This window comes from Colius striatus, chromosome 17, assembly GCF_028858725.1.
Source record: "Colius striatus isolate bColStr4 chromosome 17, bColStr4.1.hap1, whole genome shotgun sequence".
NCBI lineage: Eukaryota > Metazoa > Chordata > Aves > Coliiformes > Coliidae > Colius > Colius striatus.
The window spans coordinates 9,760,682-9,785,729 of NC_084775.1; the positions used below are offsets into that span (position 1 = coordinate 9,760,682).

Consider the following 25,048-nt stretch of genomic DNA (forward strand, 5'->3'; position numbering starts at 1 on the left):
GCCAGGGAAAGAGCCCAGGCACAGCACCAGTAAGAAGTGCTAGAAATGAGAGAAGATCCTGCAACAAAAGAAAACCTCAGTTTTGGACTTGAACTTACTCGAAGTCCAGGGATGTGGTGATAAAAATCAACAAGGAAGTAGACTACTTTTTAATTATTTACAGTTAGAGACCATGCATTTCTAGGACTGAAGACAACCTGATGTGAAACACCCGTGTCAACTGCTCTGTCCCCAACACAGTACAGTATCCCCATCCAAACTGCTGTTCTGAAGAGTATGATTTTAAAACACAACCTCAAACCTGTTCCTTTACAGCTGCTGCAACAGCAAGAGCAGTGACAGATCCTCATGCTGCAGCTGCCTGATCCGACAGCACAGCCGTGCCCAGCTCGCATTGTTGTGCCAGTCCATCTCAATCTGTCACTCCTCAAACTTCTTTGTGGCCACAATGACAAGAAATTGAGACACACAGCCAAAGAAATGACTGAATTAAACGTAGCACTAAGTAAGATGGTGAAGACAGACCTGCTGTCTACAGTCCAGCCCAAGGAACAGTGGCTGGAGGACTATCAGGCCACCAGCCCTTTCCTTGGTTCGGCAGACCTCCCACAACTCCAGTCAAGCACATGGCAAGTACAATGTTACTGCTGGGAGGCCTGGCCAGGAGCTTCCTTGGATCGCAAGTACACAGGGATCAGCTCCACTTCTGCTTTTAGCCTGCAGCCTGAATGTTTTATTCAGGCTCCTTCATCTCCATCCTGCTCCCTGGCAGGGGAACAATGCTGCAGGGGAATCAGACGTGAGCCAGGCTTCTTCCTGCAAGCCACCAAGCTCAGAGTGAAGGAGGTGACGAGCAGGGGTACAAGCATGCCTAGTTCTCTCTTCTTTCACTGTTTACTGTAAATCAGCTTACTGCCCTTTGGTTTTGACCATGGCAGGTCCATACACTCCCCAGCATGCCCATCCCACCTCTGAAGCCACGCCATGGGAAGGATGATGGGGGAGGCAGGGGAAGGCAGGAACAGATGGAGGAAGCACGGTCCTGCCATTTCCTGCAGTTTGCTAATCTGCACCGTGCAGCTGCACAACCCAAGCCAGGGCACAGCTCCTGGCATTACTGACCTGCTGTGACGGCTCGGCTCTGCCCCGGTGCCCATGCCTGAACCTGGCCAGCCCCACTCCAGGGGAAGCAGGACTGCAGCTCCTGATTCCAAGCCAAGAAATCCCATTCACAGTTAAACTGTGGGTTTTTTTCAGTTTTCATGAGAGTGAACAGCTGAGGCTGTATGGTAAGCTCAGATCAGTGTCTGGCCATGCTGAAGGGGTGATGACTGGCCCAGATCGGTCAGCTCTAAGAGAGCCTGAAGTAGTATTACAAGCAATTAGTGCTATTTAGAAACTCCTCTCCCTCTGCACCTCACATCCCACTAAAAGGAGGAGAAAAAGTGAAATAAAAAAAATAATAAATAAACAAAGAGCCAAAATAAACCCTGCATTCCTGCTACAGCCAGCTCCCTGGCAGCTGCCAGTTGGGAAGAAAAGGCAGAATCAATTTCCTTCATCAGAAAGGGCTTACAACTCATAGGGGCATTCAAACTCCCTTGACATGGGGGATAAATCTGTACTCAGTAGGAAACTGAGCACTCTCCACTATAGATCAGACACAGATTGCATAATGAGGTGCTTCCTTGTTCACAGCACCACAAACACAAGCCGCCTGCATGCAGAAAAAATAAGTATATATAGTTTTCTTTAAAAATCCACCACCCATTTCACCTCCCCCTCACTTCAGGCAGTGAAAACAGCTTCTGTCCACTGTCACGTGAGATTTAAGCAGAAATGACAAGAAAGGCAGCTTTGTGCAACTCTCCCTGCAATTTCCCCATCTATGATGTACATGGAAAGCAGAGAAAGATGGAGAACTGAACAACACACAGAGGATGGACTAAATTACCAGTAACAATACACTGCATGTATACACCCACACACCGATCCATGGACCAACCACCACTGCCTGCTTCTCTGTAGCTGGGCACTCTGCTGCTCTTTGTTTGAATTACGAAGTTATCAGCAAAATACTAGGAATTAAGTCCCAAAGGAATATTTTCTCCCTGCTGTTCCTCTGCCATTCCAAGATTCCCTCTTTAGCAGTGAGCTGGAGTTCTCACAGCTTCTAGAGATAGTGCTCTGACCCAGACCCACACTGGTTTGATTGCAAGCATGTTAATACCATGCTGTTAAGGTTCTTTGCATTTAAGGATTTTATTTTGGTCTGTTTTGTTTTAAATAAAAGGAATTACGAGAGATGTAGACCAGCACTGTCAGCAATTATTATAGTACCTCCATGCATAACTCTTCTGGTTATTCCAGCTACAACCTCAGCAATATGGCCCTCTGCTCTTTTTAAAGTGGCCTTTCACAAAGCTGCCTAAACTATAATTTTCTCATTTCCCAAGATGTAAAGCTTGCACTAGCACAGTCCCTTTATGAACATTTAACCCACACCATGGGTTAAACAGTACACCAGCCCAAATTGTTCACAACCCTGATTATATACATTATGCAATTTGGGTGGGTTTGGAGTTGGGTGTTTTGGGGTGAAAAGTTTTCCAGGACATCTGTCCCCAGTAGCCCAGTATTACTAACAAGTTCCCTAAGTAAGCATGAAAAGCCTTTGAGATTTTCTGACTCAGAAACACAAGGGAATCATCCATGGTACACAGGAAGATGAGTTGTGTTTGTGAAAGGGACTGGGAATGAAGAACAACACATAGATATGCAAACAGAAATATCCAAGTGTGCAGTCTGGAAAAGAAGCTATCTTTCAGTTTTTCATCTTTCTCCTCATGGAAGATTAAAAAAAGTCAATTTTGAATCTTGTCACCACAAAGCTTTAAGACAGTTGATCCATTAGACACAAGTGAAGAGACATCTCTAGCTATTAGTTATGAAATCACACCCCAAGACCACCAAGCCAGTCTTCCCCTCCAAATCTCTTCAGTAGTGTACACAAAGCTCATACCCTCACCTCTAATATTTACATAATACTCAGAAGAGATGGGAGTGGGGGAAGTAAACCCCTGTGCATGTGCAGCAGGGTTTCTACTGCACTTGGCAGAGCTCCAAGAAGATGAGACAGAAATCTCAAGGGCAGCATGCACGGGAAGGAATCTGCTCTGGGCAGCTCTGCAAGGCGCTCACGTGCTTCAGCAATCCCGGCTGGATCAGCAAGTGATGGTAGAGCAGCATACGCCTGGGAGAAAGGATGAATTCACAAGCGTTTTACAGAATCAAGGAGACACAGGGAACAGTTACACTGGGAAAATCTGATCATCAAAAGCAACCTATTACCTTGCTATGCTGCTGTTTGCACCTTCTAACTGATTAGGCCAAGGGGGTGGGGAGCAAAATTTCACGAACTATAAATCCTGAGAATATAGCAAAAGGTGGGGGAGGAGAGAACAGAAACTGTCCAAGGATGTTCAGGAGCAAAAGAGGCTTTTTACTGATACAGGAATAAAAATTCAGCTACTAAACAGGTGGAAGGAAGACACTTTCAACATGAACAGCTGAGAGACTGATTTGAGAATGAAAAAAAGCTCATTTTTACCAATTGAAAAGCTCTACCCCAAATAGCTATTTGTAGCTAGGAGAATACACTGGATTTCTTGCCTTTATCACCACAAACAAGAGACTGTTTGTAATGTAAAGCTGAGAGTTACACGGCCAGTACCAGTGTCTGTTCCTTTATACTTCATCTTGAGTTACACAGCCAGTACCAGTGTCTGTTCCTTTATACTTCATCTCCCAATTTTATCATAAACACACACACAGCTTACGGTTGCCCATAAATTTCATCCTCAAACTCTCCAGAACAAAACACTATGTACTTTAATCTTAATGTACTTCCTATCAAAAAGATCCTGCATGCAGGGCTTACAACTACTAAGTAGCAGAAATACCATGAGATAAGTTATCCTTGTTTTACAGAAGAAACAGAAGGACAGAGATTAAATAACATCTAGACGGGGGAAAACTTGACATATCCCAATTTTCAACTCTGATTTTTCAACCTCCCCCCCAAACTGTGCAGAAAGTACTTAGGAGAAACTCCTGAGCAGCTACTGCAGAGACAATATTTGCAAAAGTTTGATTTTATACTCAGTTTTAATACAACTTACATACTGATGTTCAGTGTGGGACACGTAAAACCTCACAAGTTTAAACGACTCAGAGAACTTAAACTGGGTGCTCGCACATCTGTAATTGAACAGTGAGTTTTATGCAAGACCAGGAGACTTCACAGGTGCTCCTCTGTCCCCAAAAATGTACAGCACCAAAGGTCAGTCCCAAAAGAACAGGCAAAGGAACAAATAGGAGTTCACAAGAAACTCAAGACAGGTACAACTATTTTAAGTACACTTAAGAGAGAAAACACATGCTCATGCAGAGACGTCCATGTGCACACACTTTATTATAGATGCTATGTGGTTAGTATGTGATGCGAACCAAGAAACTCCTTCAGCTACCAATGAAGTTGCCTAACACCACGCAGAGTCAGGTAGACACAGCCACCTCCCTGGGACCCACCTTCTAACATACAGATGTATTATCACTTCAAGGCAAAGCTGTCATGAGAAAATAACTACACAATTTCCTTAAAATACTTCTCAATCCACAAACTTTATTCTATGAATCCAGTAAAACACTGCTGAATGCTTGGGAAGGTATTGTTTTGCAGACCCTTTAAAAGGTTACATTCTCTGCCTTGTCAAAGAGGAAATGCTTAAGCAGTTTAAATTTGGCATAGCAAGAAATTTGCATACAGATTAGCTAATTTATTTGCTGTGATGTTGCAAGATACTGTTTTATTAGCTTAATTTGTCTTTAGCAGCACTGGAGACCAAGGTAACTACAGATGAGTTGCTGGAGCCTGTATGAAAAAAAGGCTTTTGAAAAAGTATCTTCTTATTCTTGCACTTCCAAACTGGTTTTCCTCTGTTTTTTTTAATAAAAAAGGTTTGCTTATTTGATGCAGATGAAGTTTTTAAAAAGCTATCTGGATGTTGGCAAATATTTTAGATCATTTCTCCACTTCAAACACTGTTCACATCAGAGATTCGACAAAGTCCACAGCATGCTAAATTGACACAAATCCCCCACAGAAACAGAGTTTATATTTAACCTACCAGCAAAATTCAGCTACCTGAATAATTAAAATTCTTCAAATTAAGATTTGACTTAGCTCTCCAGGTGTACAATATTAAATCTATTACCATTTGCTAATTTTCAGCACACCAGTGGAGTTAAGATCAAAATCAGAGAGCAGGCACAGAAACTTGGCACTAGTAAAGACTGAGAGTTTTGACACTGGCTTCAGCAAGGCAAGAATTCACCCTTGGTCACTCCATGCTGCTTCAGTTTATTTTCCCTTCTTACCTCCAGCTCTTTATTTTTTTTCTTTTCATATCTCTTCTGAAATACACTGCAGCTCCATCAAGTTCCCAGCCCTCAAACAACGTGTTCTCCAAGTACATAGCCGAGAATGTCAATACAAATGAAATCTGTGCTGCAGCTTCTGTGGAGCTGGGACCACTTTACATGGTCCTGACAGATATTAAAAAAAAAAGGAAAGAAAGAGAAAAAGACTACAATAAGTGAGCCATCTTGTTTCCTTTGAGTGTGATAAGGCTTTGAGACTGCAAAAATATAAAACACCTAGTGGTAACTCACTACAGAGAAATCCTCATCCATGCATTTTGCTTCCAGGGAGCATCAAGCTTATGAGACCAAAATGCAACATCAGATCCATGTGAAATTCTGCACCTCATCTGCAAACCAGTTACCATGACTGCACATGCAAATTGGTCAGATAAAAGCCAGTCAGAGAAATAATTGGCTATTTGGAGGTACAAAATGACTAATCTATCACAGCCACCACATAAGTGTTTTTTTCCTCTGCTTCATAATTGCGCCACTTAATTCTCTAAGTCCAACCTGGTATTTCAGATGCAATATGGTGCTTAAGTACTGAAATGAAGAAGCCAAGCTCCATCCAGAGCTCTGCCACTGATGCGATACAAGACCAGACTTTCACCTGTGCCAACAGTCCCAGGATAACTTCTAGAGACGACTCCAAAAAATACACCCATTCCCAGCAGTTGAACACACATCTTCATAGGAAGTTATCTACTAAGGAAGCCTCAGAAGCCACCAGCACAGGTTTTATCTCTGCTCTGTGTGTCACCAATGTCACTTACACACCTGACTGTCCCTTGGGACAGGTACTCTCTCCTAAACAGAGTCCCTTCAACAACTGACCTTCCGTATCATTTTCCTGATATTATTCAAACAGTCTAAAAGCCTTAACTTTGTAGAACTCACCATTTCCTGCCTAGTATATGTATAAAATCCATCTCTGTTTAGTCTTTTAGTAACTACAAGGTCCTCAAAACTAAGGCAGGAGCAAAAGCATTTGTCATTTCTCCCCTCGTCCAGGAGGTGATGAAAGTCAGCAACAAAGTATTTCCCTTACTGGCAACACACAGACTAGCTTGCTTCAATTTCAATGCCACTTTTACCTACTAAGATAACAACTATTTTCCTGCTGAAAGTATTGATAAATTTCTTTTAATTTCATATCCCACAAAGAAGATATTAAATCAACTTAGAGAGAACCGTAGAATACAAGAGGCAAAGCAGCACAGGTCTGTGTAAAACCACACATTTAAATGCTTAGTCTTCAAGGATGTTATGTCAGCAAGCTCTCTATTAAACTCTTCGATAAAGCAGAAAAGTTAAAGTCTTGAATACTCTTTTCATACAAATGGATCAGCTGCTAGTAATTATCTTCCCTGTGCTTAGTGCTTCTGTTTCTGAAATGGGTCTAATATCTTCATTCATCTAGACAGTGTGAAGTCCTATAAAAGAGTTGATACACCACTGTCAACTCATTTCTTATTTTCTGAGATATAACACAAATTATAATTCTTGACTCATATTTTCACTCCAAAATACAAGAACTTGACCTTAACAAAGGATGTAAGCAAATCAACTTGCCACCCGCACAAAGCTGTACCTGCTCGCACCAAACCAATAGCTGCAGCATGTAAAACAATGCCTTGAACACATGAAATTATCAGGGAAGCCAAGGCAAAAAGACAGTCTCGTATCCAAGGCTACCTAATTATGGGTTTACCAAGGGAAGTCTGCAAGCTTTTCATGGTTAAATTTCAAGTCCATCTTCTCCTTGGAGCTGGGAGTCCTTGGTGTAAACCAGCTATTCCTTCTGCAGCTGGGGTCAAGAAAGCCTCTGGCTCCAGACAGGTTTCTCTCATGCATTACTGGCTGGTGCTTTCCCATCTTCTCTCTCCTTGGGTTTGCCAATGAACCCATATGCACTGCTGGAGATAGGACTTGGCATGTACTCTCAGATGTAAAAACCCTCCGTCCAGATGTGCTAATCCCCTGTGGCAACCCACTTCACCACACATGACCTCCAATGGCATGATTTGACAAGGTCAATGACTACTGTGCCACAGAGGTTACATATGCTCACTGAAGTCTCCAATGTGCACACAAGAAGGTCCCTCCCCCTCTTTTAATGCAATTAAAAGCTTTTTATGTAGGAATTTGCACAATTTATGTGCAATTTTCTCACCCTCCCCATGCAACCAGCTTCCACTAAAATCATTTTCTGCAGCAGTCACTGTTTAGCTGGGCCCAAACACTGATCTTATCCTCCTGACGCTTTCTTCAATCCCTCCATGTGATTACATCAGGGAAAATGACACTGATAAGAACTGCTTCTTCACTCAAGTCTTTGGATTCAATGGGGCTTCTCCATACAACACATGCACAAGAAATAGTTTAGAATTGAAAGAAAAGATGAACAGAAAACCAAAAAGAAAGAAGTCTTGTGCAAACTGAGCTCTAAAGGCCCTTAAGAGACTGAATCACTTTCAACCTTCTGCCACTAAAAGGGTTAGATACCTCCTCCACTGCAAGCACAAACAAAAGCTTGCCTCTTCTCCCTGTCACATTGAAGCTAATCAGTGAAAACAAGGTAGAAACTGGGTTTTCGGAGCAACTAAATTGCAAGTGAGGTTTCATCATTCCAAGTACTCCCTTTCCACTCTCTGCCACCCCCCACTACCCCGTATTTGACCACATCATCCCAACTTCACTAGCTTAACTGGAACCAGATTCATTGGAGCACTATCATCATTTTACACCATCCATTTAAGTAGACTCCTGACTTAAAAGATGACCTAAACCACTGAAAGAATATGTAGGTATAATCCTGCTACAAAGACTCAGGTTGTATTTGCAGGGTTTCTTTAATCAAGACACATCTGCTCCACCTCCTCTCCTCCCCTGCATCCCACCTCCCCTGTGCCAGAAGGACATTTGTGTGGCCATGCAGCAAGCCAGATCAGAGAACCAGGGAATTAGTTTTCCTGGCAGCATAAATGCTAATGCTGGCACAAGGGAGGCAATCGGGACAAGCAGCCAGAGCAGGAAAGGACCATCCCCTTGAGCAAAAACACGTACTTATGTCAGATTAAAGTGGTCACAGCCCCTCTTCCTTAGTTCTCCAAGCGTGGGAATTACCCAGCAGCATGGAAGATCAAGTCATTTAGCTTTGCAAAAGGGTGTCTAAATACAGAGCTATTTTCACAGCTTGTTTCCTTTCTCATCAGCTTCCCCTCCCTTCAAAAACAAACAATAAAAAATCATTTGAATAAAGAGATGTGGGCTCCATCAGCCACCGTGTCCCTATACCCAGGCAGAGTAAAGGACACGGTGCTGTACTGCAAAGGACACGGTGCTGTACTGCAAGGGTTCGAGGATGCAGCCCCAGGCTCCTAAATGGAAGGGTGCTAACATTTCCTCTGGCAAGGTAAATGAACCCCGAGGTAAGAAGATTGAATGACTCGATGGAACAAAAGGGAAAATAAGGTCAAACTGGAAAAAAATAAATAAATAAAGCGAAACAAGAAGCAGTCGAGATGAGAGAGAGATGACAGATACACACACACACAGTCCAAAGAGCCCAACAGGCTGTTCATTAGCTCTGAAGCTGAGCACATGGAAAAAGAGAAGAATTTACTTCTTCCTCAACCGGAATGTTTGCATAATTGTCACTTTCAATTTTACATAATTCCCTTTTCTACACATTTGTTTCCATCTAGGCCACCACGCATGAAATAAATCCCTCTTGCAGAGCACGGCCTGTCTGTGCAACATGCAGTGCTAAGGAGATTGGGTTTCCCATTTATTCCTATATTACATTCCAAGAAGGTGTGAACAATGCTTTATCAGACTTAAAATATCAACCAAACAGCTATCTGCCCTGGCCAGGATGTGTTTAACGCCTAGGCAGATTCTTCTCAAATCAGAAAGCTGAGTAAGGTGTTACTTAAGCATTAATTAAATACCATTTTCCCCTTTCCCTCTACAGGGCACGCTGAGCACAGGACAAGCACTGCACCAAGAAGTAGTTCAGTTTGAAGTTTCAGAGTTGTTTCTGAAAGTTACATGTGTTTACTTTGGGTATAGGTTCAATTTTCTTCACATTTAGTGCTGATATCCTGGTGCCCTATTAAAAAAAGCTGAATTACAAGCCCAGATACTGAAATATCAACACTAATTACATCTTTCAGGCACACATGCTGTTTAGAAAAATCTACATTAAGAAACTTAACTTTCAACATTAAAAGGAGAAGTGCTAACTAAGCACTTATATTCTCATTCTGTATTTTAAAATAGAGACAAACCATTTCAACGACCATAGTCTAAAGAGAACTATTCCTTTATTCAGGAGGAGCAAAACAGAAAGATCAAACACTATTAAGCACAGGTGATATTTAAAGCTCATTCAGCTTTAACGCTTGACAACATATTATTAGAAGAACTAGAAAGTCTAAAAAAATCCCAAACCTCTGTACATAACTGCTGGGAATGTAAGCAACAGGAGTTGATTCACTAGTAGGGAAAACCTCCAGCCCATTTCTGTTCCTTTTACCAGCATCTGAAATACTTTGCAAGACACCAGCATTTATTCTTTTCTAAAAGGCTTCATGGCCATGAAGACATAAAGCCAGAATATTATTTTTTCCCATGTTTTTTTCATTTCCAGGTGCTGACTGGAGTACACTGCCCACAAGCTGCCCTCCTCCCCAGAGCATCCCTCTACCATAGGAAAGGGAAACCCCCACACTCACATTCCACTTCCTGCCATCAGAAAGGGGAGTCTTACACCATAATTAACCCTTACCCAACCCTAAACAAGTACAAGGATGCTCAAGTAAAAGTAGTAAAATAAGCTACACTTTGTATTGCTTCCCCCAGGTCTGTATTGTTATTGACTTGCTTTTTGTGTCTGGGTTTACACTTTAGGCACAGACTCATTATTCCTATAGTATTCAGCAGGGATTGAATGAAGAATCATATTTTGCTTCTGTTCTGAACATCACAAAGGTAATACTAGGAAAACCACCAGTGACTTCATCTGCTAAACATTCATAAACAGGGAATGGGAATTTCAACACACATATGTACACATGGAAAGAGATGTAAAAGAACAAAAAGAATTCATCTGCTGCTTAAGACAAAAATTTACTCCCTCTCCTCAGAACTTGCTCCTTTTTGCCCAATTAAGAGTGGTGAAACAGTGAAATTTCATCTATTAGTATTTAACAGAAATTCAGACTTACGTCAAAATCAAATCAAGAAACACCCTAAACAAAGGCAAGCTTCATTTACTTGCAGGAAACACCACCAGAAGCTGCCCATATACTAGCATAAATGCTGAAGTATGCTCCACATTACAGCACCTTCCCACGCTTCACAAGGCCATCCCCAGATGCTGGCCACATCACCACCACTGTGGAGGATGAGTACACCAGGGACACAGATGTCCACCCAGCCTGAGGTGACACAGGTGGCAGCAATAGCCAGATTTCTACAGCTACTAGCCCCTCGGCAGCACAGCCAGCCAGCAGCCTCCTTCCTGATATAGTCTCTGCTGCCTGTTTCCACTCAATTCAAATCTGGTATTTCCTGAAAACCAGATGCAGTTGGCTGAAGTGTGAGATCAGCATGTGAGCTTACCCATTTTATTCCAGTAACTCCATATTACTTGCTCGCTTCCCAACGCTACTGTGCATAAACGGGTTCTCTTTCAGTCCCATTAGTACAGAACATAGACCTCTCATCTCCAAGCAACTGCAGTAATATCTGCCAATTGCTATCCAAGGCAGAAAGAATGAACCCATCTTTCTGGCAACACTATTAAGTAAACCAAATAACTTGATTTTTGATGACCAGTACAACGTACTCAACACCAATAAACACCAGCAGTCTATACCCTGTCTTTTTTCAGATTGTAACCTTACAAAGTTACAATGAAGTATCATAAAACATACTCCTGTTTGGACCACATACTTTTATGTCAAAACTACACTGAAGACATGCAACCAGACGAGGTGTAAGAGTGCAGACCATAAATATATCAGCAAACAGTTCTTTAGTAACAGTCACAGCTAGCTGACCTTCAGGCAGAAATTCAGTAACTCAGTGATGATGACATTCCTGGCCCTGGATGGTCTGCAGCATTTATTTTGGCAGTGGTAAAGAAAAATCCACTGATATACTTTGACCAGGAAGCACTGATCAGGAAACCAGCAAAGACCTCACATATGTCCAACAGGGAGGCTTGGAAACCCTCTCCTAGAGACCCACACACACGTGCTTCATCCGAGCTACACAACAGATTTCAAGCATCAAGAGAAATCATTTTGAGATGTTAAAAATCCAGTGGCACGGTTGCCTCAGAGCTGCAGCACAGAGCCTAGAGACCAGAAACTTTGTAAGCCCAGTGATGACAATCCTCTGCTCTTCCTAGGTAGGAGAAAAAAAGGCAATATGCTCAGAGACTTCACAAGCCATCAATGTATTCCTCAGGACACAACATGGATGAAGCTAAGAAACCAAAGATGCTGTGTCAGGAAACAGCTTGTGTGAACGGTTTGTTTTTTAAAATAAGACCAACTTCAGAAATAATTCTTGGGAACCGATCAAGAAAACAAACTACATATAGCTGTTGATCTGAGGTACAACCTCAGCGTTTAAACTAGTTTACACAGGCTCTGTTCGTAATTTCTGTTTTGGAAACGGCATGTCCTACACCTGCTAAAAGCTCTCTAACTGAGGCAATCAGGATTGATGTTAACATGAGGCTCTAGACAGTGTCCTATTCAACAGCTGCAGTTTTGCAAGAAAATATGATCTTTTTAGCAAAAGCCTAACATTTTGTAACGATGATGACTGTGCAATGTGCATGGGAACCTTTTAATGACAGAGGTCTGTATTTTTGATAGATGCAGATAAAATTTTAATTCCTGTGTGACTTCTTAATTTGTACCCTGTGTGAATTAGTGTCATCCAATGACAGGGAAGAAAAGTCACGAGCTGTATGAAATCAAGTTACAGACCATGTGCAGCCCAGAGGCTCTCATTTCTGTTTCATTAACCCTCTTCCCAATTCAAACAGTGTCAGAAACATTAGCGCCTCTCTCAAAGTCATCTCAAAAGAGTTCTCATTTTCACAAGTTACATGGACCCTGCAGATGTGGCCATTCCCATAGCAATGGAAGGGATCTAAGTAGCTCAGCACCAAAGTCCCGTTTAATAACTGCAGGGACAGCCTGCAAACTAAAAACCCCCATCTACCCCCCTCACCATCAAACACACCAGGAGGGCTGCCTGGAGAGCATTAATAGGGCTTGAATAGGGTTATCAGTTTGTTTGATGCAATCAACAACATTACCATGTGTGCATTATAATGAACATACAGACATCTGTGGAGTTTGATGGATGAGTTGATAGCAGGAGAGTTATAGAATCCATCTGGTTGGGAAACCATTGTCATTTTCAGCTAAAAATCACATTAGCAAACTCACATCACAACTTGGTACTATTTAGCTTCTAACTAGAATACCAGAGAAAATGGTATTCCTTTTTCCTGGAGAGATCTTGGAAAACATTCGGTAACTTGACACTAATAGCAGTACAGCAGGGTTGGGAGGGGGTTTTCTTTCTTTTTTTTTAAATGCACTGAGTGCTTTATTTAAGCCTGAGAAAAAAAGGACGGAGGGTTTTTGCCTGACTTGCAACAAAACCTCTTTTGAGATATGGGTCTGTTCTGCATCAGGAGAGTTTCCTGGTAAATGCACGAACAAATGCTTCTGTGAGAAGTAAGGTTATTAATCCAGAGCATCAGTAAAGACTGATGAAGCCTAGGAGAACTTAAGAAGCCTTAAGTCAAGGTCTGTATTTTAAGTCTAAGAGATAAAGAACTAAAGCTTGGAAAAATCTCATGCTAAACCTATAGTTGCAGTGGTACCCGGAGCATAACACACTCAGCAGGGCACTGCACTGGGTCAGTATATCCCAAGTGAAAGATGCTTACAGGCCACACACAAACCTGAGGTGAGGCAGAGGGGTTCTTTCACCAGCAGTTCACACAGGAAGACTTTGACTAAGTTACTGAAGTGACAAATGAAGCCCAGAAGACACCAATGCACATACTTGCTCCCCATTACAACATCTAGCACATGGTCACAAGCAGCACACTGCTCATACCCAAGCAAAACCCATCCTCAGGGTCCCAGGCACATGGGCAGGCACATCCCCACCCGATAAGACAACAAAAGAGGGAATACTGTGGTGGCTCCTAAACACTGATGGCAGGAGCAGCCTCTTTCACCCGAGGCTCTCCCATCACCTCCTATACAAACACAGCATGCATTTCAATTACACATGCCAGAGTTAAGAGACAGTTCCCTTGAATCAGACGGGTGACATAAGCTTCCCTGAGCAGCAAGTCCAGCCTCCCATCAGGTACCTAGGCAATAGTACCAGGAGCCAAGGTGGCACAGGCAGCGATGCAAGGAGTCACTTGGAGCTCGGAAAGGAAATTTGTGGCAGAGTCAGAAAGAAAACCCCGGTATCTCAACTTCCGGACCCCTCTGCTAACCACCAGACCACAAAACACTTTTATTGTAGGTTAACGTTACAACAAATAGCTATTTTATGTTAGCAGAAAACCCACTTTGAAGTTTTATTTTTAAAAAATCCATTTTTACTCCAGCTGGGTAGGATTGTGAGCCAGCCCTGTGACACTGCATAAACTACTGCTCCCTCCTTTGCACGCCTCAGTTTTATTAAGTAATCCCCACAAAAGCAATTACTGAGCTTTGGACTGAAAAATAACCAGAAAAAAAAAAGACAGAGCAAATTCTGTGTATCTTCATTTGCATATGGATCCCTTCCCTCCCCCTTTCTAAGGTTTTTGCCATGAGGTCTTTTATGTCTCTTTCAATAATCATATAATTATATGATTCCTAAAGTACACGCTGGCAACACTTCAGGGGATTTTAGTCATTACAGGTGACAAGACTTTTCTCTCATGTCTAATGCTCCGTAGGATTTCCTGTCACTTCATTCAGATAAGATGAAGAACCGAGTGACACCAAAAACCCTCTCTTGGGTAGATTTTCGGGGGGAATCATCCCTCTTCCTTCTCCATTACAGATACAAGGAAGTGGACAGAACTGAACTGCAATGAGTTTCAACCAGAATGAAGCACTTTTTCAATTAAGCAGCCCATCATTTTTCCCAGGCACCAAGTCCAACTACTTTAATGGCTTTCCCATTTTTCCTTTAATTTTACTACCTCAAAGAAATGCCAAGGTTCCATCAAGGACCAAGAACACCATCACTCCATTTCTTCCAATGACTGCAAGTTATTAACAAGCTGCCAAAACACCATAATTATTTTATATCTAGTTTGACTGATTCCATAAACATCTTTTAGCTGCACACTATCTTGAGTCTTGCTCCCCCTGAATGCAAGTATGTACTCAGACTAAGTAGGATAAAGAGGTCCATCCTCTTCAACAGCAGTGTAAGAAATATGAGTCACCAAAAAAATCAACAGCAGTAACACATTTATTAGCTGATGCACTTGACGTCACTGTAAAATTTGAGACATTTCTTCCTTTAAAATTCTTCGGGGTTTACTTCCCCAGTGTAACTAAGAGATACCAGGACAGAAGCTGAAGCCTCAGTAACCAACAGGAAAGAGTCAAAGAAAAGAGCTTGATGTCCCTCAGCACCAAATTATCATTTGCTTCCCAACTTGGGCTGAATGTTTCCTCCTAACCTAAGTATCTCCTCACTAAGTACAAAGTAGATCAGGGATAAGCTAGCACTTGAGCAAATCAATCTGTACCTAAAATGGGGGAGGGGAACCAAACGTCAAACACTTAAAGTCACATTTTTATGAAGCTAGAAAGATCATCTGTTGGAGAAGATGATAATATGATGTTATCCAACTGCAAACACTGTGAACTTCCCATTTAGACTATAGGCACAAATGCACTACATATATTTTTTTCCTGAATGCCCGACATTCATAACTTGTTCAGAAGAGAGCAAGGCAGGCTTTGGACAGAGCAAAGGAACCCAAGCACAGCTCTCTTACCCAGCTGAGAGTACACAGGAGTTCTCAAATTAGAACATTTTACTTCAAATTGCCATGTTTATGTGGCACAACTATAGATAGCCAGCACAAGATTAAAAAAGCTTTGCTCTGAGTACGAACAGAGAGACAGAAATGGTGCCATAAGCCCATGTTTTGCAGCCAATAGTTCAGAGAAATCATTTGGATCCCTTATCCATGCCAACAACTGACTTTGCAGATGCAACTTTTGTTCAAGTTAAGTCCTTTTTTTGGCCTGAAGCAAGACAGAGCTACAAAGGAAACTCTATTTGTATCGTATCAGGCAAGCACTATGCACATAGCTGTCCCTGCACCCCTTTCACCAGGTATTTCTGAACTTCAGATCCAGTCACTCAGTACAAATTAATTAAGACTGCAAAAATTGACATGCACCTATTTGCCTGTCATTACAGCTCAACACATCTGCTGGCCTGGTTGGGCACAGGGTGGGAGAGCCCTGCAGCCGGTGCAGTTCGGACCTGCCCAGCTTTCACAATTGCTTGCACCAGAGGAACTGGACAGACAACTAAAGGCAGGTTGGTTTTGCCTAGGCAGCTCAGAAGATGTTTAACCCTCTCCTTCATTTTAAACATTTTGGATTAATAACATGAAGACTGACTCTCCTTTTAGCATCTTAACAGTTTTCTTAATAGTTCATTAGTTTTAGAAAAGAGATTATTTTTCAAGGAGATGGAACAGGGCCAGTAAAACAGCGCTTTGACTCTTCTTTATGTGAGAAGTACAGCTAGAGTGGTCACAGTCCCCGTTGTGCTGAACACAGCAGAGCCAGAAGATATTTAAACAGCAAGAGCCACTTCACCTACATAAAACTCTTTTATACCTTTACCATGATAAACTGGAAGCATTAAAGTGCAGTGAATTGGAAATTGTTCTCACTTACAGCTGGATGTTCACATACAACTGATACCAAGGTGCACGTCCTACGTACTGTATTTCAAACCTTTATTTAAAAAAAATACTGCATCAAGCAGGACACAGAGTTCAGCTCACACTGTTCACTCTCCAGTCCGTGCTGCAGCACCACAGACAAACTACACCATGTTCTCCAAAATCTGTATCACCGGGATAAAGACAAGAAATTAAAGAAGCTGAAGCAATAAGCACACTTCAGGAACACTCTCCCCAGTCAAGGTGCATGTAAAGCCTAGCACATCTTGTTAAGCCTCCTGCAGGAGGACTAGCCTGCAGTAGCTGCACCTGAAGAATTCAATACCTCACACCAATATATAGCAAGGAGGGGAACAGGAGAATACCAAGAGAAAACAAAACAAAGAGAACAACAAACCACTTCAAAAACTTTATATCAGTATAACTGTCTCCAGGCCAGGTATGCTATCTCTGTACTTATATGAATCTTTCAAGAGGTACAATTGTGTGATACATCAGCACTTCTGCAGAGCAAGCAAGAATCTACCAAAGAAACTAAGTGAAATACACCAGCCTGATCAATTTCTCTGTGGTGGTTGGTCCACTTGCCACTTCAGCAAGCTTCAGCTCATGTTTTACCTCAGGTTTTAGACTGCTGAAGAAAGGCTGAGCAGTTATGTTACAGGAAACTGTTCTGGGAAAAATTAGCAAGATATTAAGAGGTCTTTCAAAAAACCCAGGAGACAGGGTAAAGCACAGTTTGAGCTAAAAATGACACTTCAGGTAAGGATTAAGGTGGTCCCTGAGCTTGGTTGGGATTTTCACAGCCAAGTCTCAGGTAAGCAAACTGTTTCCCTTCTTGGATGCCTTTGCAGCCACATTAAATGTGCCCTGACCCAGGCTGTATGCATCAGCCCAGTCAGGAGCTACACCCTGGCACTGCCTGCCACCCAATCGTGATTTGCAGAGAACCTACCTCAGATCCTGGACTGACTGAGTAGATACTTCAAGACTTCCAGAGCTCACCTCTCTGTTTTAGCTCTGCATTAACCACCTCTTATTCATTAACAACAACAAAAATATTTAAGTACCTGCTTTGGACCAGATGCAAATTATCAACAGCTAGGAGAAGAAATCAATGGAAACTACCAAGCCTTCGGGAAAACCAAAAGGCATTTAGAGCTTTTAGAGTACCATCCAGAAAATCATTAGGTTTCCTGAGGTTAAAAGCACTTTTTAAAAGCAATAACCTGGCCATCAGAAACACTAACTTGACTCACCATTACTTCACAACTAAGTAGAATGAGAAAAATACTTAAATACCTAGAAATTTGGTTTAAAACCTAGAAGTAGCTATAGAAAAAAAAACTAAGCTGAAAAGTACATAAAAAGAGACAAGAAGATAAATGAGAAGTTACATAGCTAGGTTAGTGGAACCAGCACAAAACCTTTGGAACAGGAAGCTGCAGTTAAATACACTGGTTTTCTTATCAATGAGAGATCAGAACAACAGTAACAGCACAGTGTACAACACACATGTGAAAACAGCCTTATCAAGATAACAGCTGAAGAAGTTATGGATTCTGTCCAGAAGACTACTGTCACCATTAGGCTAAATTCTGCCACACTCAAGTGTAAAGCACAGAAAGGGGACCACAGTTTAGCATTGCCAGACCTCTGCACATGAACAAAAGTAAGCGTGCAAAACCTTAATCTCCTTAGGGTCTGTGACCAAAAGCAGCAGGGCCCTAACTTGACTTGTATGGGCAGCACCACCACTTCACCATGACGTGCACAAGTCAAGATCCATTTCTCTTCAGCTGGGAGATCTAGTTCTGTACAACACATTGCTCCACACACATTTGCGGATGGGTTCTGTACAAGATTCTATAAATAGGTTAAACATTCCTAAAAACTCCATATACACACACACACACCAGGAAAGTTAAAATTTCCATACAGCGTTCCAAAGCTTTGCTGGAATCTGTAAAAATGATAAACAACAGCCAAAAAGAAAACACAACCCCTTGTCTTTCCAACTACTTTGGGAGAACAATTGCTCTCAAAGATTGCATTCATTAACATTCTGATGAAGTTCCCTTTTAGTGCTGTTTTTCATACTTGAAAGGAACAGCTATGATCAGAGAGAGCCCTCAACTACCGACTCACTCATTTAGATTCTCTCGCTCTGATTCACCAATCACCTTCAAGAATAATTAGCAGCTTCGTCTGAACATAATGAATATACACACACATACTCACATACATACCATTCATTTTGGAAGGCACCAAGAAATCCCCCATTTCTCAGCCCACCAGCTTTTCTGACCCTCAGCACAGGAACCACCTCCTGCCTAGTACCATCCCTGGATGGTTTTCAAGTAGCTCCCTGTCTGGCTGGCCAGCCATCTCAAGCCAGCGAGTCAGGGCAAATTAAGTTTCCAGGTTGTTAACTCCAAAGTCCTGTTCAGTGGCTGAGTATTAAAAAAAAAAAAAGACAAAAGTAAACACCACTGCACACACATCAGCTGCATGTAACCCGAGTTGGAGCCAGATTTCAACAAGAACATTCAGGGCAAAGAAGGGAAAGGGGAAGTTGTCTTACACATAGAGAGAAGCTGCTGCTGGTTTATCTGAGGGCTTTTATTTTTTCCTTTTTTCCTTATTTAAAAAACACACATATATATATATATATCTATATATAAAATGAACTTTGTCTTTATGTGAAAGATGGTGGGATAGGGGTTGCCTAAGTCAAGTCACAAGTACCACCAAAACAAGACACAGTATTTTCAGATGACATCTGACAAAAAACATTGCCATGAGTTAAATTAAAATCTAGAATGCTTAAAACTCACACCAAAGAGCTAAAGAAGACTTCATAAAGTCATCCCTCAGCATTAACCTAAGCTGCTCATACCACAAAGTCAATATGAAGGAAGAATATATATATTTATTCTATAAAGCACCTTCTGTTTACAGAAACACCAGCTTCAGTCAGGAAGTGAAATTCACAATATTTTGAGAATCAAAGAAAAACAAACAAACACCACCTTACCTCTCCAAAATATTTCTATCATTAGGTTCCGCCTAACAATCGCGAAATTTACTTCCCATGGGGAAGCCCAAAGCTTAGCTAGTGTACTAAATGTAACCACAGATCACTGTAACATTAAGCGACAAACAAACCTAGAACAACACAAGGAAGGATCACAACAAACTACCACATAGGAAATAAAGGGTCCTTTTAGGATTAGAAATGAAATAAACCAGACTTTCTCAGTCTCAGTACCGTCCCTAGGCTGTGTACTCATTGTTATTATTTCTTTCCCCTCGAGAACATACTTTCAATTCTTATTTATGTTCAAAATTTTAAATACTTTTAAACACATACACACCAAAACACAAATCTCCAAAGAAGAAAACCACCTGTTGCAGTCAAGTTCACTGGAGAGCACAGCTCCACACCACACAAAATGACCTTGTCTTTTCCATCATTTACATGGCCACATATTGCTTTAAAGTAGTTTTGTCTTAATCATACCTTTCCCTTTCTGCTGCATCACATCTGCCAGACACCAGCCATGGTCAGAGGCAGCGCTGCATGGAAAAGTCCACACAAAGCAGAGTATTTTCTCCTTTTTAGTGCTGTTGGGATTTACGAAATGCAAGCGATCATTAGGGCTCTCTGAGAACCAAAAACACAACAGGCCTCCTAAAAGAAACCTGAAACACATGAATTCTGCTCACACTATTCCCTTCAAGGTGCTACTATCAGAGATGCTGAAGTGCATGCCTTCTCTTACATGCTGGTAAATACAGAACAAACCAATTATTTCAGGTAGTACTGAAGTATTTTGCAAGAGTTTGAAAGGGAACAGTTTTGTAGAGACTTTTGGGTTTTTTTAAAGAAAAACCAGAACTGCTTCCTCAGACAGATGTACTTGGGGGTGGCAGAAGTTTAAGGTCACCTTCTGTCCTCGTGAGCCCTATTATCAAGGTTACGGTTTGGTTGATTTGATAACAAGGCTTATCCCATTTGAAAAGCCCGGAGCTTTCCCTGTCAGCCCTGGAGGGACTGCACTATCATTTGAATTCTATTTCCTGATAATGTGCTCATCATGGTAGAAAATTTCTGCAGGAAGATGAATTTTACTTTCCTCACTGACAACTCAGTAGAGACTCAGGGATTTAATTGGACCTATCTGCTGATGCTTATTTGACTAAGAACATGCTCAAGAAGGAAAAACAAAAGAAAATACAGACAGGTCTAGGGCTTGTTTTAGAAGTACATGAAAGCAGAGCAGGTTGCTCACTCATTATCAGTTCTTTGTAGACAAAGTAGTTGGCTTTCCTGTCAGGACAGGACACCACAAATGATGCTGCAAAAGGCCAAAGAACAGCCATCGCCAAGGTAACACAAATCATCTTCCCACGCTGGTACCTACACACTTAGTGCTGCTCAGGGGCTGCTGGGCTCAATGTTCCTCCGGAGCAGAAACTCAAAGCAAAGTTTTGACTGTCCCAACACCAGAGTAGATGACCAAGGCCACCACCAACATCTCTGTGGGTGTATGAGGACCATCTCTAAGACTTTGAGATGTAGGTTCTACATGCAAAGAAACTCCTGACAGTCAAGATGCCACCAGACACAAGAGGCCTGCATGGCAGGAGAAGTGGGCTGGGGAGAAGCAAAGTCCAGAAACAAAATAAGATCTCAAAAGTCTTCGCCAAAGACATCGGGACAATTCCTTGATTATTTGTTTGACTGCACAGAACCGTTCATCGCTAACTCAGGTGAACAGATAGACAAGGAAATCTTGACAGGAAATATGAAGTAGGGAGAGCACCCAAAACTTTGTCCACGTTTTTACCATGGTGCGGCATAGGTAAGTGGGCAGAGGCACCAGGATTCCTCATGTTTACCGAGATTTAAGTTTTTACATCCATCAAGTGACTCGTTAGGTGCTTTCTCTCAACAACACACTTCTTCCCCTCGTACACAAATAAAGCAAAAATCAAAAGCCAAAGTCTTAGTTTGTCAATGCCCCTTTGAAAATATTAAATTTCCTGCTCTGCTTAACTTAGCTCAGACAAGGCAACGCGGTATTTGCTCAGCAAATATTGTTTGTAATAAGTTAGACAAGCAATATTTTCTGCCAGCCTATTAACACCAGAAAAATATGTACAGTCAACAAGAGATGAAGAATTTGTTCAATTACTTCAAAAATGGGAATTACAACCAAGGGATTATTATCCATTTAAACATCTCTTTTCCACAAAATGTCAAACACTAGCCATTTGCTAACAATCTCCGGAGACAGATAAAGTAACATTTTGGCAATGCAAACACAAACTCCTCGAGTCGGGGGGCGGGGGGGAAGGAAGGAGGGCGGGAGGTGGAAGCTCCACCATTCACAACAATACTGGACCATCCCAACACGCCAGGAATATTTTGCAGCCCTTCGCCAACCAATTAAACCCCCAAACAAACATTTGACTTGCCCTAAGTGATAGTTAACACCAGCCGGAGCCAGAGGTAGAAAGGGGGGCTGGGGAAGAAGGGGGAGGAGGAGGTTCAGCAAGTTGCCAGCGGGGTGCGAGCACCCGGGCTAGCTCGCCACCCTCCTGACCGCAGCCCCGAGATCCCTCCGGGCTGACACCAGGATTAATGCACATTAATTGCTATTTGCAAAATTCAGCAGCCTGAAAGCGCCGCGCTTCCTTTTTCTTCTGCTTCTTTTTCCTTCCATTTCCCCCACCGCCCCAGCCACCGCACGGCGGGAGGGCAGAGCCTGGCCCCCCGGCCCCCTCCTGTCTTACCTCCAGGGCTTCCAGGGTGTTGAAGCTGGCGATTGCGAAGCCATCGATCAGGTCCTCTTCCTGGGAGCTGGACTCGCGGCGGCGGCGGCGCGGGGGCCGGGCGGCGCGGGCGGCAGGCGGCGGGCCCCGCGGGGCGGTGCAGTTCTGGCCGCCGTTCTCCTTGCCGGGGCTCGGCTCCTTCTCGGAGCCCGACGAAGGGCTCTGGTTCCGCGGGTCGCGGGCCGCCGCCTCCCGCCGCCGCACGCGGTCCCGCTGCGACCTCGACCTCCGGCTCTGCCGGATTTTCCCATCCATTGCCGAAGAACAAGTAAATTAATAAAAAATTCAAAATAATAATTCAAAATTACGGGGGGGGGGAAAGGAGAAGATTGGGCTCGGGGGGGGGGAGAGCGGGGGGGGCGCGGGGGGAGAGAGAAAAGTCGCCCCCCTCCAACTCACCGCTTCCCCTCTCCAAACCCCGCAGCCCTTCAAAAATAATAATTTTTAAAAAAAAAAGGCAACAACAAAATCCTGCTGTTCAGACCCTCGGATCCAGGGCGATGATAATCCACAGAGCAAGGCTGGGTGGCGGTGGGGCGAGCGGCACACACACACAAAAAATATTAAATCCACGGAATGACCTTGACAAATTTCCACCCCCCGCCCCCCCCACCCCCAAAAAACAGCAGAGACGGGAAGAGGAGGGGAGGAAAAAAAAAAGAGAAAAAAAAAAAAAGAAAGGGGGGGGAAATCTATCTGGATCAGGACGAGGACACCTCGGATTCACTCGGCGCGGAAGAGAGGCAGATCCAGGAGGCTCGACCCAGCTCGGGATAATCCAGGCGCGGCGCCCCCTCCCCGGGGGCAGCGCCGCTCCGGGGCCCCGCTCCGGCCGCCGCGCACCGCGGCGGGGGGGCCGCCGCCGCCGCCGCGCTCGCCGCCCAACTTTCTTGCCGTGGAGGGAGCGAGACAATCCCTGGGCAGCCCTCGCCGCCGCCGCCGCCCGCCGCCGCCCGCCGCCGCCGACCCCTCCTCGCCGGGCGCCGCCGGCGGCTCGCAGCCCCCCGCCGGCGCGGCGCGGCGCCCCCGCCGCCGCCGCCCGCTGCCGGATGGCGCTTGCCCGCCCGCCCCAGCCCGGCCGCCCGCGGCGCGGCGCAGCCCCGGCCCCCAGAAGCCGCTCAGTCGGCGCTGCCCGGATGCCGCCCCATTCTCCCCGAGCTGGGACGCGGCGCTAGCACCGCCCGGCCGGCCGCGCATGAGCAGGGCTGCCAGCTGCGCGTCATTCCCCGGCGCAGGCCCGGCCGTGCCCCCGGCCCCCCCCCTTCCTCCTCCTCCTTCCCGCCCCGCCGCCGCCGAGCGACCGCCCCCCCTCACACACACACCCCCCTCCCGCCTCGCCTCGTCTCGATTAGCCTCGGCGGGGAACGAGGGGGGAAACGGGGCGGTGCGGGCTGTCCTCGCCCCCGTCCCCGAGAAAAGTTTCTCCCCGGCCCGGCTGCCGACTGGCTCCTTGCTGCGGCCCGGCGACCCCTCTGCCTCAGTCTTGCTTCACGGGGCCGGCTGAGACCCCCGGGAAATGGAGGGGGGCGTCGCCGTCAGACTCGCGGGGCGGCCAGAGGGACTGGCCAGAGTCGAAAGACGAGTGGAGAGGATGGAGAGCCGAGCCGGAGACAGGCAGTGGGACCAAGGATAGCCACGGCATGGGCTGGGCTTTAAATGGTGAATGGGGTAAGGGATGAGCTGAGGGACAGGTTGTGGGTCGCGGAATGAGCCAGGGACATAAAACGAGCTGAGGGATGAGTTGAGGGTTAAACGATGAGCTGAGGGATGGGGGACAGACTGAGGAGTGAGCTGGGAGTTGAGGACAACCCGAGCGGCATAGGAGGAGACAAGGAATATGGGATGAGCTAAGGGATGAGACAGGGAACAATCAGAGGGTCAAGGGACATTTTAGGGAATGAGCTGGCAATGAGGGTGCAATCGCAGAGGAGCAGGGCATCCAGAGCTGCAGGTGGGACGTGGAGCAGCACAAAGGGCTGAGGGTGAAGGGCAGAATCATGGAGATAGGAGACAGGAGGCCCTTGCCATTCATTACCCCCTGCTCCCCATCCATCCATCTTGCTGATGTTTCATTCATGTTCTTTAACACAGAAGGAGGCTGCAGTTTTCTTCTTGTTTCCTTGTCGTTTCGAGCCTGCTCCTGTCTGTTTTTGGTCTCTCAGCACAGTCCTTGTCCCAGGGTACCACCCTGGAAAGGGGACTGGCCTAGTACCCAACGGAGCTGCTGTGTACTAGCTAGCCTGAGAGGCAGCGCTAAGGGAGGTGTGCCTAGACCAGGGCCCCGGAGCAGAGCACTGGCTGTCTCCCCTATCGCATGGGTAGCAGGACCTAATCCTCCTGTTATCATCTTTTATTGCAAGCACTCAGATACTACCTCACATTACCATCACTCCTGGGTACTCCCTTCCTTGCGTGTGGCTGGCTTTGCTCCATTTGACTGACTTGGCTTCATTCCTTATGTCTTCAGCTGCTTTTGCCTTCCCTGAGGGGCAGCCTCTGGTTCTGGATGTGAAAGAAGTTAGAAGGACGTTGTGAAATAAAACCTGAAGAAGCCCACTGAGCTTCATAAACAAGCAGGGAAAAAAAAATCCATGAAGGACATTCAGTGTTAGCGGAAGCTGTGGAAGGAAAGGACGCAAAAAAAGTCTCCTGCCATCTGCTCCTGCTTGTGTTTCTGTTCAGTCATCACCAGGGATAGTGGCTTCCTTAGCCCCGTGCCCCTAGCAGAGG

General features: G+C 44.4%; 1 protein-coding gene across 18 annotated transcripts in view; it reads right to left on the reverse strand.

Annotated features, from left to right (window-relative positions):
* FBRSL1 (fibrosin like 1) overlaps positions 1 to 23,169 on the reverse strand; it is a 524,940-nt gene extending 501,771 nt beyond the window's left edge. For all 18 annotated transcript variants that reach the window (XM_062010073.1, XM_062010071.1, XM_062010068.1 and 15 more), the window contains exon 1: positions 22,280 to 23,169. In XM_062010073.1, the coding sequence (XP_061866057.1) occupies positions 22,280 to 22,573 (294 nt within the window). In that variant the 5' untranslated portion in view covers positions 22,574 to 23,169. The remainder of the gene's footprint in view (positions 1 to 22,279) is intronic.
* Between the last annotated feature and the right edge of the window lie 1,879 nt (positions 23,170 to 25,048).